Source organism: Recurvomyces mirabilis, assembly GCF_035927965.1.
Source record: "Recurvomyces mirabilis strain CCFEE 5264 chromosome Unknown scaffold_12, whole genome shotgun sequence".
NCBI lineage: Eukaryota > Fungi > Ascomycota > Dothideomycetes > Mycosphaerellales > Teratosphaeriaceae > Recurvomyces > Recurvomyces mirabilis.
In genome coordinates, this window is record NW_027041946.1 from 363,771 (window position 1) to 380,534 (window position 16,764).

Sequence of the window (16,764 nt, forward strand, 5' to 3'; positions counted from 1 at the left end):
GCAGCTACGAGGAGTGCTTGTCATTGCACGATCGTGGTAAACACACAAGTAGCGTTTGGCATCCAACAGCCCCGTCCCAGTGTGAGGCGTATCGAGCGGCGAGGCAAGAAGTACAGAGCGGCAATGCCACTGCTGCAGAGGCTCCCAATGAGGGTAAGATGCGGATCTGCTCGCAGCTGTGAGATGGCTGACAGACTACTTCATGACGCCGATTCCTGCCATCGCTTGCGCGTCTTGCCATCTTTGCATCTGACCGGCTAAATCGTCGTGAAACTCCTGTACATTCTCCACGATCGCCTTCAAATGTTTCTTCGTCAGCTTCGTAGTCGGTTTCGTATGCTGCTGTCCTCTGGCAAAGCCCATGGCACTGCTAATGATGTTCCGGATTTGACGGCCATCAAACTTGAGCTTGTAAAAGTCCTCTTTGACCCAATCCGCAATGTCATCAGGATCAGATACCAGACCGCGATCATCAAGCTGTTCGAGGAAATCCATAAAGATCTTCACCGTCTGGCGCTTGTTGAGGCCATTGTATTTGAAGGCAATGTGTACCCGTGACTGCACGGCAACATCGAACTGAGCGATTTGATTGGTCGTCAGAAACAAGATGCCGCGATAGTATTCCAGCACGCGGAGGAAGACTGTTTGCTTGTCAATAAGGGTGTTGCTGAGTTGTCAAAAGCCACGTACCTGACACTAGAGCACTTCCTTCGGCAGATGGACCGTACTGACCCTTGCTCCTGCTTTGCAAGAAGACATCTGCTTCGTCACTGCGCCACGAATTAGCGACGGGTGATTGGTCAAGATGCGAGCACTCACATTAGAAGGATGGCGCTCCAGCTCGTTGCGAGGTCGAACAGTGCCTGGAGATTTCTCTCGACTGCAGCGGCATCCACGCCCACATCAGCAACTGATATCGATAGCAATGGCTTCCTTGCCGCGCGAGCCACCATTTGTGCTGCTACAGTTAGCTCCGCTACTCACTGAGATTGCCAAGGTCGGACCTACCTGTCGAAGTTTTACCCACGCCTGGAGCACCGTACAGCAGAAACACAAGCCCCTTGCCTTTGTCCACCACGATGTCTTCCAGAGAGTATTTTGAGCTATCTTTCATGCCATGGTGCTTGACCAGGTTCAACAATAAGTCTTTCTGGCTTTGGCCTCCATCGTCACCATCTAGAACAAGTTTTGACATGACCGTCCTCTCGTCCTCCTGGCTCATATAAGCAAGCTTGCTGACTGCAAATTGAGCCCAGGCTTTATCCTTCAAGATGTAGCCTAGTACTCGAGGGGCACAAAGTTGGAACTGTAGATCCTCCCAAAGATCACGGTCGTCGACACCGTTCATGCCGTCATATTGAGGTTTGAGACGATTGCGACCCTCGTTGTCCTGGCAGTCCGTACACATACAGTTCCAGACATCATCAGAAACCGAGGTCTCACCAAGTTTCGAGACAGACCATCGTTGGCGTACGTTGGGTCCATGTTGGAAGTACGAAAGATAGTCGACCATGACGTTCGTCGATGATATTGACAGAGTCTCTTGCCTTTGAACGACCGAGGCTCTGCCGCGCCTTCTACGACGACGGTCGTCATCACTGTCGCTATCATCCTGCTCGCGTCAGCCACATATCAAGACCGTTGCAAGACTGGGCGGTTGTCTTACTGCATCATAAGAGGCGGCTTGTCGTCGGTAACCACGATGATCGATCATAGCCTTTCCGGCATAGTTATACATACGAGTATCGTTCCTCGCAACGCAAAAGTCTCTGAAACCCCGACCACGTTTCAAGAGCTTGGCCATGAGTTCCTCGCGCTCCTTGTCTCCAAGCGCCTCTATTGGGCGATATGGCAGTTGCAGTATTGGCGTAGCGCCCGTGAACTCCCTGAAAGGAAGCTTTACACTTTGTCGTTGGAAACTATTACCTGTGTAGTCGTACATGAAGCAATCCAGCTCCCATATCGTTGGAGTGCCCGAGCGTCGACTAAATTCGTTGTCTCTTGGCCAGGTTTCGTATTGGTCTTCCACCATGAAAAGCTGCGGCTCGTCCAGGAAAACTTGACCAAACACTAGCGTACCCGGCGGGAAGATCGTCCAGAGTGTATCAAACGAGATAGCATTCTCTCGCCGGAGGTCGTCGCGAGAGCGAAAAAACTCGTCGAGCTTCGGGTCGCCAGAGCCTTTCCTGATGGCCACAATAAGATCTCGCAGATCTAGACGTGCTCGTAGGACTCCATCATCTCCGGTCTGTAGCTCTGACTCGGCCACAATTGCGTCCCAATTAAAGATCAATGGCTCGTATGGCGAGTCTATCTCGACTCTATTGCCGAGGAAGTGGTTGAAAGGAGGATAGTGTGCGAGCAGCTTCTTTAGCAAAGCACAAAGGTTGAGGTCGAATACTTCTAAAGTGCCACTGCTTCTCCATACGTACTTCCACAGTGTAGCCACGTTATCATGTTCCTTCATGGGTGGAGCTTCACTTGACGAGTTCTCATCCGTGTCGACTCTCTCGCCATCTATGTCCTGTTTGGACACAACAACACGGATACGAGGTTTTGGGGCAGAAGCATCCGGGCTTGAGGGTGCTGGACTGTTAGCTCGTGATCCTGGCTCGTCTGCTTTCGTATTCTGATAATACATTAGTCATGTAGTTGGGCTTGACAACACAGACTTACGCGGTCTCGTGCAGACTTGGACTCCGCCCTCTTTCCGTTGCTCTCCTGGGCTGACAATCTGGACTCCAGCATAGCGATCTTATTCTCGAATTGCGCAATCTTCTGTTCTAGGGTGACCTACGCACATGTCAGAAGGTACTGGAGCTTCTCATCGACAGACGTACCAGCCCATCAACCTTTTTCGCAGACTCATGTTTTCTCTCGCCATTGGGCTTCCTGTCACGATCCCCCCGACCTTCACCATCCGACCTTCTGTCGTCCTCTAATTTCTTCTCATCGTCGCCTGCCATGACTGCCTGTTACCGTAAAGCAAGCAGTGGCAGCTATGATTAAGCTAGCTCGCTGTCCGCTATGCGAAGCGTCATATACCACGGTACAGGTCGGTGGATGCACGAGGACAGACGGCCACGGATTTGATGAATAGACATCCCGATCGACGAGTTGCTATCGAAGCAAATGTCTGTCAGCGCTTGCTTTTATTGCTAGGCAGGCCGCGCTGAGCTGCACGGTGGCGTGCGTGGGTGGTGGTGTGATCAGGATCGAGCAAGCTGCGCCGATCGTCACATGGATTTGCATCCTGCAATGTAATTATCTCGCGCATGAAGTCCACAGCGCGGGCGGATGATTCATGGTATTGCATGTCATGGAGTCTCTCATCGTTCAGGCCAGCGGAGGAACTGGGGGCGCCGATTTTCGTGCAATATCGAGAAGCTGACTATCAAGATATATGGTGCCCGGACGCCTGTACTGGTCTTCCCATCGGTCTTCGTTACTTGGAGATCATAGCACCTACGCGTTATGGCCCCAGCACTCCTTATGCAGCGTGCGGCTGACGTGCAGGTCAGCCCCCAATGACTACGTGCATCGGTTCCAGTGGCCTCCTGCGGTTTGCGAAGGCATCCCATTCGCTTCGGATAAAGTGTAGGATGTTGGCGCTAGACTTTGGCAGTGTCGTCGTCCGCAGCTGTACATCATCTTGATGGAGTGTAATCGCCGCGATCTTGCAACTGAGCACGGGAATCTTACCTTACCTCAGGCGGCCCACCGAAATCTTCATTCCATGAAGACGACAAGCAAAAATGTAAAAAGATGGTTTGCTTTGTATTGGTGACACCAATAGGATTAAAACAAAAGAGCAGTTCTCGGAATGGCCGCCAAGAAGGAAGCTCGAGATGGTTCATTGGAATTGGATGCCCAAGACTGGTGAGACTTGCTGCCCACCACTGCAACGTGGCTACGCTGTGAAGTACATGCTGAGTTTATTGGCACAGGGACTACATTGAGCGTGTCGAAGCTCAGCAGATGGAGTTTGAGTCGTCGGGCAAAGGACGTCATAAAGTCGCCGACCAGCAACATCGCATTGAACCGATGTCAATGGATGTTGCAATAAAGCACTGGACGAAGCTAGCAGACCAAAACCGAGACGAGTACGATGCAGCCCACCGCTCTGGCCTCGGTCTGGCTGCACGCACGTCCACAGCATTTGCAGCGGGTGTCTCCCAGTTTTTGAAGGACTTCAAACCTCTTACAGATGCTGCACAGGCTGCTGGACCGTACGGCAGCCTCGCAGTGAGTGTACTGAGCGCGGTTTTTGCCATAGCCTATGCCAAAATGAAGACTGACGACGTAATCACTGGAGCCATGAAGAAGGTGCATGATCGATTGCCTGGACTTCGCATGTTCGAGGAGGTCTACCAAGAAAGCGAGATTAATCAGAGACAATTGCGAGCAAAGATATTGCTTGCTTATACCGGGATACTCGAATTGGCTATGCAGTCGGCATATTACTATCAGAAACCTGGCATCGCTCGTTGGTGGCTCGCGACCATCCAACCCAAAAAATTCAACAGTCTCGCCGAAAAGGTGCAAGACCTCATATCCGACGTACGGCTGAAGTGCGAGGAGCTGATGACTTATAGTGTCAATGTGATCCGGCAAGGCAACGAGCGTTTGATTGCGAAGAACGACATCCTCCACAAAGAGCTGGCCGACCTCAAAGCAAGCAGTCACGACCGCGATTTGATGGACCTACAGGCCTTGCTTGGTTCCACACACTGGACTCTGGAGGTACACAAGCAGTGGCAGGCGAAATACGCTGAGCAGCTCGAATTGCATCGTAAGCTCTACAGCTTGTTTCAGTGGATGTCTGCCGAGCAAATAGCATTGTTTATGGCAAGAGATGCCTTAACCCACTGGCATGATCCGCATCAGTCGTCTATGTTACTGATATTTGCAGTCCCACATCCTGATGCTCAGGACTGTCCACACTGCTGGATGTCACCACTCGCCCTTCAAGCAATGCATGACCCTCCAGGGAACCGCGGATGCACAGCTACTCTCATTCTCGATCCGCTGAGTCGTTCAGCTGTCGATGTATGCGAAGTGCTGGCAGAAATTCAGTTGCAGCTTCTCAAGGGTATGGATCCAGCTCTGAGGCCTGATGACTACCTCAGCACTCTGTCCGTGCCGCTGCGAAAGTATTCGACAGCAAGGAACGCTTCTGCTGATCAGCCTACCGATGAAGCACTTGAATCTCTTCGAGACAGCCTTACAGTACTGATGCAGATGTTCACGGCCGAATACACCGTCCGTATTGTCGTGGACAGGATGGATCGATGTGGGAGGCGAGGCGCTACTCGCTTTCTGAGTATACTTCACACGGCAATGACGAGAGCAAATTGTCGGGTCAAGATAATGGTGGTTGCGAATACATTATACTTGGATCCCGGAGCGGTCGACTTGCAGTCGTGTGAGCAAGGCAAAGTTCAGATTTTACAAGAACTTCAGCAGTTCAAGGTCCCGGACTACTACTAGTATTCACTCAATCGTGGTATACCAATAGAATATGCCTCTGACACTGCAAAGTTATCTGGGACCAGTAGAGGCCGCTCAGCTATGAAAAATTTCACATCCAACACCACACGTATCAAGACTGCCGACCACAAAGTGGTCTGGCTGCTTTCCAATGGAGCACATATTATCGACGAGGCTTTCAGGGAACCTTCTACGCTATCCACAAAGACCATCTCTGACTTCAGTTCCACGCCAGGCAGTAGGGTGAGAGGAGGGCAAAGCGACGCAATCAGACCAGCTTCTGACACCGAGGAGACTTCTGATGTCTCCAATCAGACTTGACGAGCGAGACAAGCTCATGGCTGACTGCTCCAACCGTCTATTCGATCGAACAGAGCCAGCCAAGAAGATTCCAGGCATGGCTGGAAGAAGTGCGTCCTTCGCCTTGACAGACCCAGTCTCAGGCACGGGTAACATGTCCTCAGTATTGACCAGCGACAACTATACTCCACATCCTTCCCTTGTTCCCGATGACACATCCGAGTCTCCAAATGACCCAGTCGAAAGGACACGATCGCCCAAATCTATGGCTTCCAATCATCTCTTTCGAGTATAACGAGAGCATTTACAACGGTAATCAGATCTCGTTTTCTCCGTCTTGTCATGCACCACAAGTTTCTCAGGTTTCTCACTCTTACTTGAACGCTGTCTCAATATCGTCTCTGTACGCCTTGTCCCCAAAAGCCAAGCATACTCTAGTGTAATACATTCCTAGTGGCGCGACTACTACTCCAGATATCCGATGTTTCGAGCCTATTACACCCCTAACTCAACCTTTCTAATGCTCGTGTAGTCTTTCATTGAAACAATCACGTTGATGCTCACAAAACAACCACTCTTCCTACAGTACCTACAAAGTCCTAGCTAATGTCCACTCTCCATTTTCTCCTTCAAGTCAGAATTGTACTTGACGAAGCCATTCATGTTCTGCGTCCCCGACTTCTTCTCTGGCTTCATAGTATGCGACAGCATCCCAGTGAAGTCTTCATATTGAACAAAGGTTGTATATCCCGGATTCATCTTTGAGGGCTGGAACTCAAAGACGTGGTCACCTGTGAAAACTCCAGGCATACTGCCTCGCCACTGCAGCCTTGTAGGGCTATTCTCCTACAATACACACCTCAAATTAGTGCCTTCATGATACTTATAGGGTCTAGAGTTCTGGTACCTGGATGACTGGCGAAAACTTCATGCCAAGGTCGAGAAGAATCTCCAGCTTGTCGCCTTGGACAAGCTCTTTGCCGCTTTTGCCACCTTGGACCTTGATATATTTGAAGTGACCCTTGTGCCAGACCGACAAATTCGGGAAGTCAAGAACCTGAAGGGCCAGCTTGTCAGACATATCGTTTCTACTGTGTAGTTAGGGACAACGAACCACTTCTCGGACACGTTGTGGCGATGCCGCGATCTCAATTGCTGCCGGCTCGACGTGGACCACCATGATGTATTGATGCTAGTAGGAAGCTAATTTGACGGAGTGGGTTCTCGATGATATCTCAATGACCAGGGGTAGCCATTGTCGGTAGATATAGGCATCCGAGCATCATAGTCGGCGCATCTCTTACCATGTTCACTGTCTTGCTCAGCCTCGCCAAGAACCAGCTAACTGAACACGGCTTGATCATAGCAGCTCAATGGCCGACGATCACCTGTCTCAGCAACGACTCGTGGCTCAGTCTGGTCCTACACATGAGGAGGTCGATGCAATGAGGCACCGTAGACCACGTAAGTCCGTCTGGAGGATGAGGAAAGCTCGCATTCGCATTCGCAGGTCGTACTTGTACACTGTCGTCTTCATGAGGAAAGGCTCCGGACAAAGGTTAAAGCGGCAGCCGACCTCCTTCATAGCGAGTCCGACGGGGTCTACATTGGGACGAACACAGCTCCAGAAGAGCGAGATCCGGAATCAATTCACACTCAACGGCAAGACACACGACCAACGATTCGCCGAAGTGGTTGGAACGATTAGCCTAATCATGCTTCAGGTCTTTGGCGCAAGACACAAGTCGCTAACCTCGCAAGCAGAGCAAGTACCCTGTGCTGAGATCTTCATGATTCGCGATACCCCCCAGTTGATGAGTGCAGTATCTGGCAATACATTCACAATGGCCCTTAAGCATGCTGTAATACTGGCTCAGTAGTTGTGGAACTGTACAATGGTGCGTGTAGCTTTCGAAGTGGACAGTGTAGTCCTTTCGCAGATGGCCATCGATTGTGGAAAGGTGGACATTACGCTCCCATATACTGTGCGACTTTTACTGGCTCTTGCGGGGACTCCTGGCTGTGGCAGGGTTAAGGTGCACTCGAGAGAGGAGGTATGTCGTGTTGCGTACGAGATCAGGCTCTATAGCTGTAAGCTTGTTCTAGATAGATAGAAAATAGCAGCTACTGAGCATATGCCATTAATCCTGGCTCCTGTGTCACCCGTGGTGAGCCCAATCTGCGATCATCAGCAATAATCACCACAAATTATGACCAAAGAAGTACTCACACAAATCCGTCTATAGCGTCGTCCCAAGCCGCCTGAACCTGGTTCGCCACACTGATCTGCATATTCTTCGCAGCGATCCTAAAGCAGACACTGAAAATCTGGCTCTGCACTCGCATCAAGTCCGCCGATCCATGCTGGAGCGCATCAAGCGCGAGAGCGAAGGCAGCGGCATCGATGGTCATAAAGACATGGCTTACCAGCCGTAGTGGACACAGATCCTGAACAGCGACGACGGTCGCGGAAGGCAGATTAGCGTTTCCTTGGGCTGGTGAGACCACTCCATCGAATTTTGACCAGATAGATGTAGTTTTAACTTGAGCTTGGAAGCCGTGGCTGCCCAGCGAAGTGAGGAAGTGACTACCTGCGCTCTGCTGCCAGATCGATGATTGGCACAAGTTGCCGATGCAGAAGTCGCTGAGGTTACCACCACCCACTTGAATCCCAGTAAAGTCGGGTGAAAGCGCGACGAGAGTGCTGGTGACAGCTTTCGTGCTCGGATAGAATTGTAGAGCCCATTGTGTGAGGGGGCCACCTTGGCTATGTGAGATGACTGAAGTTTGGGCACCATCTGCTAGGCTCGAGATGTAGTGTAAACCATATGCAACGTATTCAGCGCTGACTTGCATGTCGCCCATGGCTCGACCCGCTATAAAGATTGTTGTTAGGAACCAGTCCCATCGCAAAACATCGATCGAACTCTACTCACGCAATGTAAGATAGCATGCTGTGTAGCCGTTGGCCGCCAAAGCCGGTACATAGCCTTGGCCCCAGCTCTCTGCACCAGTAGTGCTTGTGCCTGAGTGAACCTCAGCATCAATGACAGTCAACGCTTCAAGGTGACGGACCTACCATGAACCAGCAAGACCGGCGGAGACTTGCTGCTCGGATTGCCATTTGGACACGTAAGTGAGGCAGCTAGAGTAGCGGCATCAACGGTGAAGGGCGCATCTCCGTTGATCAGAAAAGAAGGCGCAGCATCCCGACGAGTGATGGGTAATGCGATCGCTGTCGCCGAGAGAAGAACGAGAATTAGTGTGCTGCTGTACATGCTGAAGGATTGACTTGGGGAAGTGAGGTTATTGACGAGGAAAGATACTTTGTAGCGAACGACTGTACAAAGAGTGACTGAATGAGAAAGTGAACGATAGGTCTTGACCGATGGTCACAAGCTCAATATGAAGGGAAGGAATACTTCAACGACACCTTACCGCCTCTGTAGTACCGTAGCTGGCCGATGGACATCACAATGGTTCTCGAGATGAAGAGGCGCACCCGTGCCGCAGGCTTCCATCATTGAGAAGGCCATTGTGAGGTCGTCCAAGGTTCGATGGTCGTGTAATGTTGCCTCAACACAAGAATAAGCGGCCGTGGCGTGGCGAAAAGATGGGTTCCTGCGTGCGCTCCGTGACCATCACCATAATTCTAGAGCCCAGAGAAGATGGGGACAATCCCATTGATCAAACGAGAAAAGTATGGGCACAGGGCCGCCTGTAGCGACCGAATAAGCATGTAGTCGAAAGAGATATCGATGAATAGCGCTGACGAATGAGAACATCGAAGCTCGCGCACCCTGTGAACGCGCTAAAGTGTTTCGAGACGAACGCTGGGTCGGTAATCTGCAGCCTGGTGGCTTCATCTTGCAAAGTTCTACTTCTCAAGGAGTGGTGTCCAATAGACTGAAACAACGCTTCTTGGTGAGCTCATGAGATTGTTGTGTATATGGGAAGCTGCGGTATTTGTGAGACGACGAGATTGAGATGACTGACTCGTGAAAGCGGAGCGGGGCGAGCCACTTATATGGGGCATTCCCCTGTCGTCCGCAGCAAGTTTTGTTCGTTATCACGTCAACTGTATGTGGCTCACGCCATCGCCAGCTCCAGCGTCCAGACAGCCATGAGTTCGGCAGTACGACTGCTGCGAGCTTGTGGCGGCCAGCAAGCGAAGACCTTACAAATCGTCCTCGGTTGTTCTGTCGTTGCAGCATATGCCAATGGCCAACGCAAGCGTGTGTTGGCAGACAGCTCACGAGACACTACGCAGAACTGGAGTCCACGACAGACGGTCATCACAGAGCCACAGCCGTCACAAAATCGTACAGGGTCCCAGCCTTCGAATCGGAAACCTCAGGACCCTCTACTACCTTCGTCACGTGAATTTCGTGTCATCGATACCGAAGGCGATGGTCCTGAAGACCCACTCTCCGCATGGCAACTAGCTACTGGCCGTGTTTCGGCCGTGTGTGGCACTTTCACTAGCATCGACCTCATCTCAGTTCGCGAGAAGATTACTGGCATGATCGTTCCGACCTGGGTGCGCCTACTACCAGAGTGGCTCGACAAGCTACAGAATGAGCTCTCCATGGCACCTTGGTCTTTATCGTGGGAGATCTGGGAGGAAGCGCATGATCCGCAGATCAATCCAGAGATTGTGTGGGATGCCAAAGTACGATTGTCGAAGGATCTCTGCGCCGAAGAGCAGTCGTTTCTGCGTCAGCGTCAGCGCCAGACAGCTGCAGCTTTGGGTCGCTATTTGGGATTATCGGAATCCGAGGTTGACCCGAGAGATGTGCCTATCATAGGCATGTGTGGCAGTGGAGGCGGTCTCCGAGCTCTTGTAGCGGGAGCGTCATCGTATCTGTCTGCTGCAGAAGATGGTTTGTTCGACTGCGTGACATATACGGCTGGAGTCAGCGGTAGCTGCTGGCTGCAAACACTTTATTACTCTTCCATCGGTAGACAAGACTATGGCGCAATACTAGCACATCTCAAGGACCGTGTCGGCATCCACATCGCATCCCCACCTTCGCTACTGCATCTATTGAGCCAGGCGCCAACCAACAAGTATCTACTCAGCGGATTTGTGGAGAAGCTGCGCGGGGTGCCTGACGCAGACTTTGGGCTGGTGGACGTGTATGGGTTGGCGTTGGCAGCACGATTGCTGGTGCCGAAGCATGAACTGCGAATTAGCAACTACGACCTCAAGATCTCGAATCAGCGAATCTTCACCGACGAAGGCAAACAGCCTTTGCCAATATATACAGCCGTTCGCCACGAAATCCCGGACTCAGTCGGCAAGGTCGAAGCCATGGCCAAAGAAGCTCGATTCACTACTAAACATTTCGATTGGTTCCAATGGTACGAATGGACACCGTATGAGCTCTATTGTGAGGAGCTCGATGCCGGCATTCCTACGTGGGCTGTTGGACGAAAGTGGGATGGCGGGAACTCGCTTTACAGAGAGAATGGTTTTGCTCTGCCTGAGCTGCGAGTCCCACTCATGATGGGAATATGGGGAAGCGCCTTCTGCGCTACGTTGTCCCATTACTATAAAGAGATCCGGCCCTTGCTGCGCGCTGCAGGGCTTGGTGGGCTCGACACCTTGCTTTCGGGCAGAGACGACGACTTGGTCAAGGTACATCCTGTTGACCCAGCTGTAATACCAAACTTCGCTCTTGGCATGCGAAACCAGTTGTCTGACTCTGTACCGGAGAGCATCCACACTACTACACATCTGCAGCTCATGGATGCAGGAATGGCGAACAACTTGCCACTTTATCCACTGCTCAGACCGGGGCGAGAAGTAGACGTAATCGTAGCTTTCGACGCATCGGCCGACGCCAAAGCCGACAACTGGATCAAGGTTACTGATGGCTATGTACGACAGCGCGGTATCAAAGGGTGGCCGATGGGTGCTGGCTGGCCACCGAAGAGTAATAAGAATGATACAACTGCAACTGAGCTCGAAGCGGCAGGAGAGGCTGCAGCCGATGCAGCTTGTGGACCTGATCATCTTGAGCCCCCCCAGAAGGAGCTTGGCTACTGTACTGTCTGGGCGGGCACGAAGGAAGAACGATACGAGTACATGGACGAACCAACTCATCATCTGATAGACTCTGACGATGATCATCAGCATCTATCGTCGCCGAGCGCGGGTATCGCACTTATATACTTCCCTTTCCTAGCTAACGAGACGGTACCTGGTGTCGATCCTTTGAAGGCCGACTTCATGTCAACGTGGAATTTCGTCTATACACCCGAGCAGATTAACAAAGTTGTCGATCTTGCGAGGGCGAACTACGCTGAAGGGAGGGATCAAGTGAAGAGGACGATTCGCGCAGTGTATGAGCGGAAACGAGAGATTCGTTTGAAACAGGAACGTGCTGAACGAGAGTATGCTCGAGCTTGCCGCGTAAACAGAGGCGCAGTAGCAGTGAGAACGAATGGCGATGTCGGACGTGGCGATCAGTTCAGCGGCCTGTGAGTCCTGTGACTTGTGCACGACTCGCCATGGGCTTGCAAATATCTCGATCATCGGGCACATTGTTTTCGTCACTTAGGGGGACATCACCATTGTATCAATAAGCCTCGGAGGTGTGCCTCGTGCCCGCATATAGTGCATCCACTCATCTCTGCCGCCGGGTAATCTCGACAACAACTTGTACACCAGCTGGGAAGAACAGGTCCAACTCAGAAACACCGAAGCCGCCTTCCATGACTTCGCGCGGGAGCAGACCGGCCACTGCAGGAGACATGCGCATTGCCTCATCGATACACGCCCGGAGCCAGGAGCACGCCTGCATCTTCGGGCCCTTGCAGATCTCTTCGACGTTCTGGAAAGTGCTGAGGACTTCATGTTTCAGGCGACTCATCGCGTCTGCTTTCGTGAGCAGGTAAAACATCACGGCAGACATTGTTGTGCTGGAGGTGTCGCTGCCAGCTACGATGAGCGTGTTACCCTCCATGAACAATCCTGGCATCGGGATACCCGTACCGGTCTCGGGATCCTGCTGCTGTTCAGTATACGAAGATCTTGACGTTCCATGGGTGCCATCCTACCTGGGCATGCAGCAGATAGGAGAAGATATCTCGTCTTCCGCTTTCACCGAGGCCGTTCTATTTCGCACGAGCCAGTACTTGTCCTTTGCCGAATGCTAGGTACTTTGCTCGATCATGGTATAGGCCTCGAAGGAACGGTAGATACTTCTCGATCCCGTACTGTGCCAAGGCCGGCATTGCCGCAACAGTATAGTTGCGCCTGGCAGCTCGTCCAAGCAGACGGATAGCGGCTCTATTTTCTGGCTCATCTCCGAGCGTACCGAACGATTTACCAAATACCAGCTCGCCCATGATGTCGAACACCAAATAGTTCAGATAGCTGGCCATGTTGAGCGTCACAGTACTCTGGCTCTTCTCAGCTTGCGTCTGGTCGAGCAAGATATTCATCCTCTCGACCAAGTCCTCGATACGACCCAATACATACTGCTCGAGCCCTCGCAATGCCTCAGCTGAGAAGGCTTGTGCCATGACCCGTCTCTTCCTGGCATGGTGTGTCTTGTTTGTAGCCAGCAACGTGCTGATGGCTTGTGGTGCGGCTCGGAAGCATTCGTAGAAGATGGACTTCTTAACATTGGCACCATGCGCATATATCGGTTTCAGCGCCACTGGATCATTGATTGATATCGTGTTCGGCGAGAACCTGACGATTGGGCCGTATTTCTGGTGAAGGCGGTAGAGCAACACATGCTTGTCGCCGTGGAAGGCATGATAGAGATCGTAGCACTGAGTCAGTCGCCCGAGCAATGGTCCTGGATACTTGGCCAAGGGGTGGAACTCAAGTGCATATACGGCGTAGATCGAACCAGGGAGCACAGCGCCCACCAGAAAAATGAGGAACAAAAGGCTACGCACGCTGCCATCGCGCCAGACCACCCGACCGATGTCAAGCCTTTGCATGATTTCGAACTCGGCGGTTATAACGACTTATGAAAGATAGCAAGGCAAGCTTCAGAGCTGTCAAAGGTAGATCATTCGCAAGTGACAGAGCAGCATCTTCGTTCGGGTCATATGCGCTCAACGAAAGGCCGCCCTAGAACTGACTGCCCTTTGAAGCTCATGCTTTTTGCCGCCCAACCGCCCGCCTCAGCAGCAAATTGTCAGCCATAGAAGCTTTGACATCAGCTGACGGTCATGAGATATTGCTTCGGCGGTCAGTGCCTCGGATGAGCTCCAAACCGCACAGCGAACGCAGGCTGAGTGGCCGAGTTGTGCGGCAAAGCGTTACGCAGGATTGCCATTTCCGTAAATGGTGGGTGGTAAGCAATAAGCTCAAGGCGTAGGATGCGGACGATCGTAGGCGACGCTCCTATACTTATAGACCATTGATCTCGGCTCCCTTCAGTCACCATCTGGCCCGAGGCTCGTACCTTTCTTATTTATGCGCTATATGATGGATATCACCGCATGTCGAACGGTCTGTGAGCACTGGAATTCGTTGAAACCAGCACGCCTGGAATTCTTGCCGTGCGTACGTCGAGATCATGCACTGCCTGCCACGGCTTCTCTGGCTTCTCAACAATACTCAAGCCTATAGATTGACTGGAGGACTATATGCTAACGGATAATGGGCCATGTCATTCGGATGTTGCTGTCATCTGTCACAACTGTTTCAACGCACGATCCAGGATTATTATACTGGCAGGCGATATGGCCGCTCATTACAGTTCATATACTCTGGGAATGCATCATGATATCGTAACTTCGCCTATTCCACGCAAGACTACTAAACTAGAGATATTTTACCTAGCAACAACATGAGCCTCAACCAGCAACCTCCCGACCGTCCCATTTCCAGCCAGACCAAGAAACTGTCCAATCGATCCCTCTTCCCACAGAAACATCTTCGCCATCTCCTCTATCTGCGGCAAAACAAACATCACCATTCTCCATTTCTCAACATCTCCAGCAGAAAACAGGCCCTTCGCTTCAGCTGTCCCCGCCATCCTGTCCAAGACTATCTTATGGACGGACGTCGGTGTATCACTAGACACCAAAAGAAAGTGCTGTTGCGTCGGCATCGATCCTTCCCTCGTCCCGTCGTTCGGTACGAGGTCGACGTAGCGTACAGTGATGTGTACGCGATCTTTTGGCCACGCAGCGAGACGACCGAAGTCCGCAAATCGACTGAAACAGTAGGATAGTGCTGTTGGTAGCTCGTCTGTTTCTCCCTCATCATCAACATGCTCGTTCACCCTCATCAGCAACTCTTCCTTCGACTTCACACCAGTGAAACGATCTCTCCAGTCATAGTCGGAACGAAAAGCTAGCGTATCGCCTGCCCCAGCGTCACCGACAACTAGGTTCTGCAGGAGAAACACCGGGACAATGGAAAGTGACATGGTTGTTCGCTTGTCCATATCTATCGATCCGACGATGGCCACGCTCGTTGGGATACGATCTGGACGATCTTGATCTGTCAATCTGCCGTGGATTGTACCTAGGCAAATACGCCTGGTGCTGTTCTTTTGGGGTTGAAGAGCTCCTTCGACAGTCGAGATGGGTTTGTCGACATTGGTGCCTGAGAACTCAACAGCCATGGCAATGGATTCCTGGAGGTTGTGAGGATCACGGAGCAGATCACAGACGCTTTCGAATGGCACCCGACCCGTGGTAAAGTCGAGATACGCATCGCGCTCGTCACCAAGCTCAGGCTTCAAGACGAACGTGAGCCGATACCACTTCTCACGCATGTCAGCCATCAGAGCGTGATCACCAGCACCTAGCTGATGGATGAAAATCAGTAAGCGGGATGGCAAGTCTTGCATGGTCGTCGTTCTTGGGACAACAATGTCTGTTATCGGCTGCCAAATCCGAGGGCTCAGCGGAGTGCCATCCAGGACGAAGCGCAATGAAATGGTGACTTCGGTGGCTGTTCCACGCCAGCCGATAATCTTTGACTGGCTTTTTGGCTCACGGACGATAGACTGTCCGACGTGCTCGCCTTTATACGTCTTCGTCCGTGGTGCTTCGATCCCTCGCGTTAGACCATCGACCTGCGAGGCTGTTCTTGATCCGACTGCTCCCACTGGGCCTGAATGGTCATCCCTAGTGGCCAGCTTCTTGCCTTCGCGTCGTCCTAGTGCACTGAGGTTTGATAAGGTATCCGTCTTGCTCAATTCAGCAGCTTTGTGCGCATCGTCACTACTCGTTGTGGTGACCGTGGCCTCTAGCAGTATATCAGCTGTCTGTACTTGGTCACACTTTGCTGGAGACGTACCTTGTATTCTCTGGCCATCATCCTTGGAGCTTGCCGTAGGTTTGGTCGGCTGCTCCTTATTTGAGCCAGCCTGTGATACCAGGCCACCCTTCGCACTACGTTGCATCTTCGGCATTTGGTTACCAATCTCATCGGCTGCTCGTACGCCGCACTGCCCCAATTCCTTATCTCTGGTAGGACCTTTGCCACCCGACCCATCCCCCAAGGCTTTGCTACTGTCCTCCACTACTTCTTCCGCCTCCAGATCAATCCCAAAAATCTCTGTAACCTTCCCCTTCCACTCCCTCTCCACTAACTTAACCTCCGCCTCGCTGATTCTCCTTCCCCGCTTAGCAACATGCAAACAAAACACTCCACCCTCCACTTTGTCCGGATGCCATACTTGAATAAGATCACTTACCGGTCTACGATAAACACACGGCTCCCTCTCCTCGTGGAAAGTGCAATAAAATAGATGCCCGTCCGTGTCGAGGAGTTTGAGGATGAAGATTTCAGTAGCCAGGGGGCAGGGGGTGAGTGTGAGAGTGTACTGGACGATGTGGGCCTGGTCGTCGTCTTCTTCTTCCTCAATGTCATCGTCGGAGCAGAGGCGGAAGGAGGCTGTGGCGATTTCGTGGCGGACGAGAGCCTGGTCAGTCATTGTTGTCGTACTTTGTTTGTGTGAGCCAGAATTTGTGTGGAAGCTGTCGTTT

General features: G+C 51.9%; 7 protein-coding genes across 7 annotated transcripts; 2 read left to right on the forward strand and 5 right to left on the reverse strand.

Annotated features, from left to right (window-relative positions):
* Positions 1–195: 195 nt before the first annotated feature.
* On the reverse strand, positions 196–2,966 carry LTS14_005155 (uncharacterized protein; the record flags this gene model as incomplete). Its single annotated transcript, XM_064837853.1, has 7 exons — positions 196–641; positions 691–770; positions 820–958; positions 1,009–1,612; positions 1,667–2,629; positions 2,677–2,793; positions 2,841–2,966. 7 exons carry the CDS (start codon positions 2,964–2,966, stop codon positions 196–198), a joined length of 2,475 nt encoding a protein of 824 aa, XP_064694557.1.
* An 857-nt stretch (positions 2,967–3,823) lies between these two features.
* LTS14_005156 (uncharacterized protein) lies at positions 3,824–5,490 on the forward strand (the record flags this gene model as incomplete). The annotated part of the gene is made up of 2 exons (XM_064837854.1): positions 3,824–3,879; positions 3,948–5,490. 2 exons carry the CDS (start codon positions 3,824–3,826, stop codon positions 5,488–5,490), a joined length of 1,599 nt encoding a protein of 532 aa, XP_064694558.1.
* Positions 5,491–6,682: 1,192 nt separating this feature from the next.
* LTS14_005157 (uncharacterized protein) lies at positions 6,683–6,970 on the reverse strand (the record flags this gene model as incomplete). The annotated part of the gene is made up of 2 exons (XM_064837855.1): positions 6,683–6,847; positions 6,905–6,970. 2 exons carry the CDS (start codon positions 6,968–6,970, stop codon positions 6,683–6,685), a joined length of 231 nt encoding a protein of 76 aa, XP_064694559.1.
* Positions 6,971–7,914: 944 nt separating this feature from the next.
* Positions 7,915–9,068, reverse strand: LTS14_005158 (uncharacterized protein; the record flags this gene model as incomplete). The annotated part of the gene is made up of 4 exons (XM_064837856.1): positions 7,915–7,969; positions 8,021–8,666; positions 8,727–8,816; positions 8,870–9,068. The coding sequence occupies 4 exons, from the start codon at positions 9,066–9,068 to the stop codon at positions 7,915–7,917; spliced, it is 990 nt and encodes a 329-aa protein (XP_064694560.1).
* An 845-nt stretch (positions 9,069–9,913) lies between these two features.
* Positions 9,914–12,280, forward strand: LTS14_005159 (uncharacterized protein; the record flags this gene model as incomplete). The annotated part of the gene is made up of 1 exon (XM_064837857.1): positions 9,914–12,280. One exon carries the CDS (start codon positions 9,914–9,916, stop codon positions 12,278–12,280), a length of 2,367 nt encoding a protein of 788 aa, XP_064694561.1.
* Positions 12,281–12,422: 142 nt separating this feature from the next.
* Positions 12,423–13,752, reverse strand: LTS14_005160 (uncharacterized protein; the record flags this gene model as incomplete). The annotated part of the gene is made up of 3 exons (XM_064837858.1): positions 12,423–12,809; positions 12,856–12,912; positions 12,934–13,752. 3 exons carry the CDS (start codon positions 13,750–13,752, stop codon positions 12,423–12,425), a joined length of 1,263 nt encoding a protein of 420 aa, XP_064694562.1.
* Positions 13,753–14,594: 842 nt separating this feature from the next.
* On the reverse strand, positions 14,595–16,712 carry LTS14_005161 (uncharacterized protein; the record flags this gene model as incomplete). Its single annotated transcript, XM_064837859.1, has 2 exons — positions 14,595–16,021; positions 16,073–16,712. 2 exons carry the CDS (start codon positions 16,710–16,712, stop codon positions 14,595–14,597), a joined length of 2,067 nt encoding a protein of 688 aa, XP_064694563.1.
* Positions 16,713–16,764: the final 52 nt, after the last annotated feature.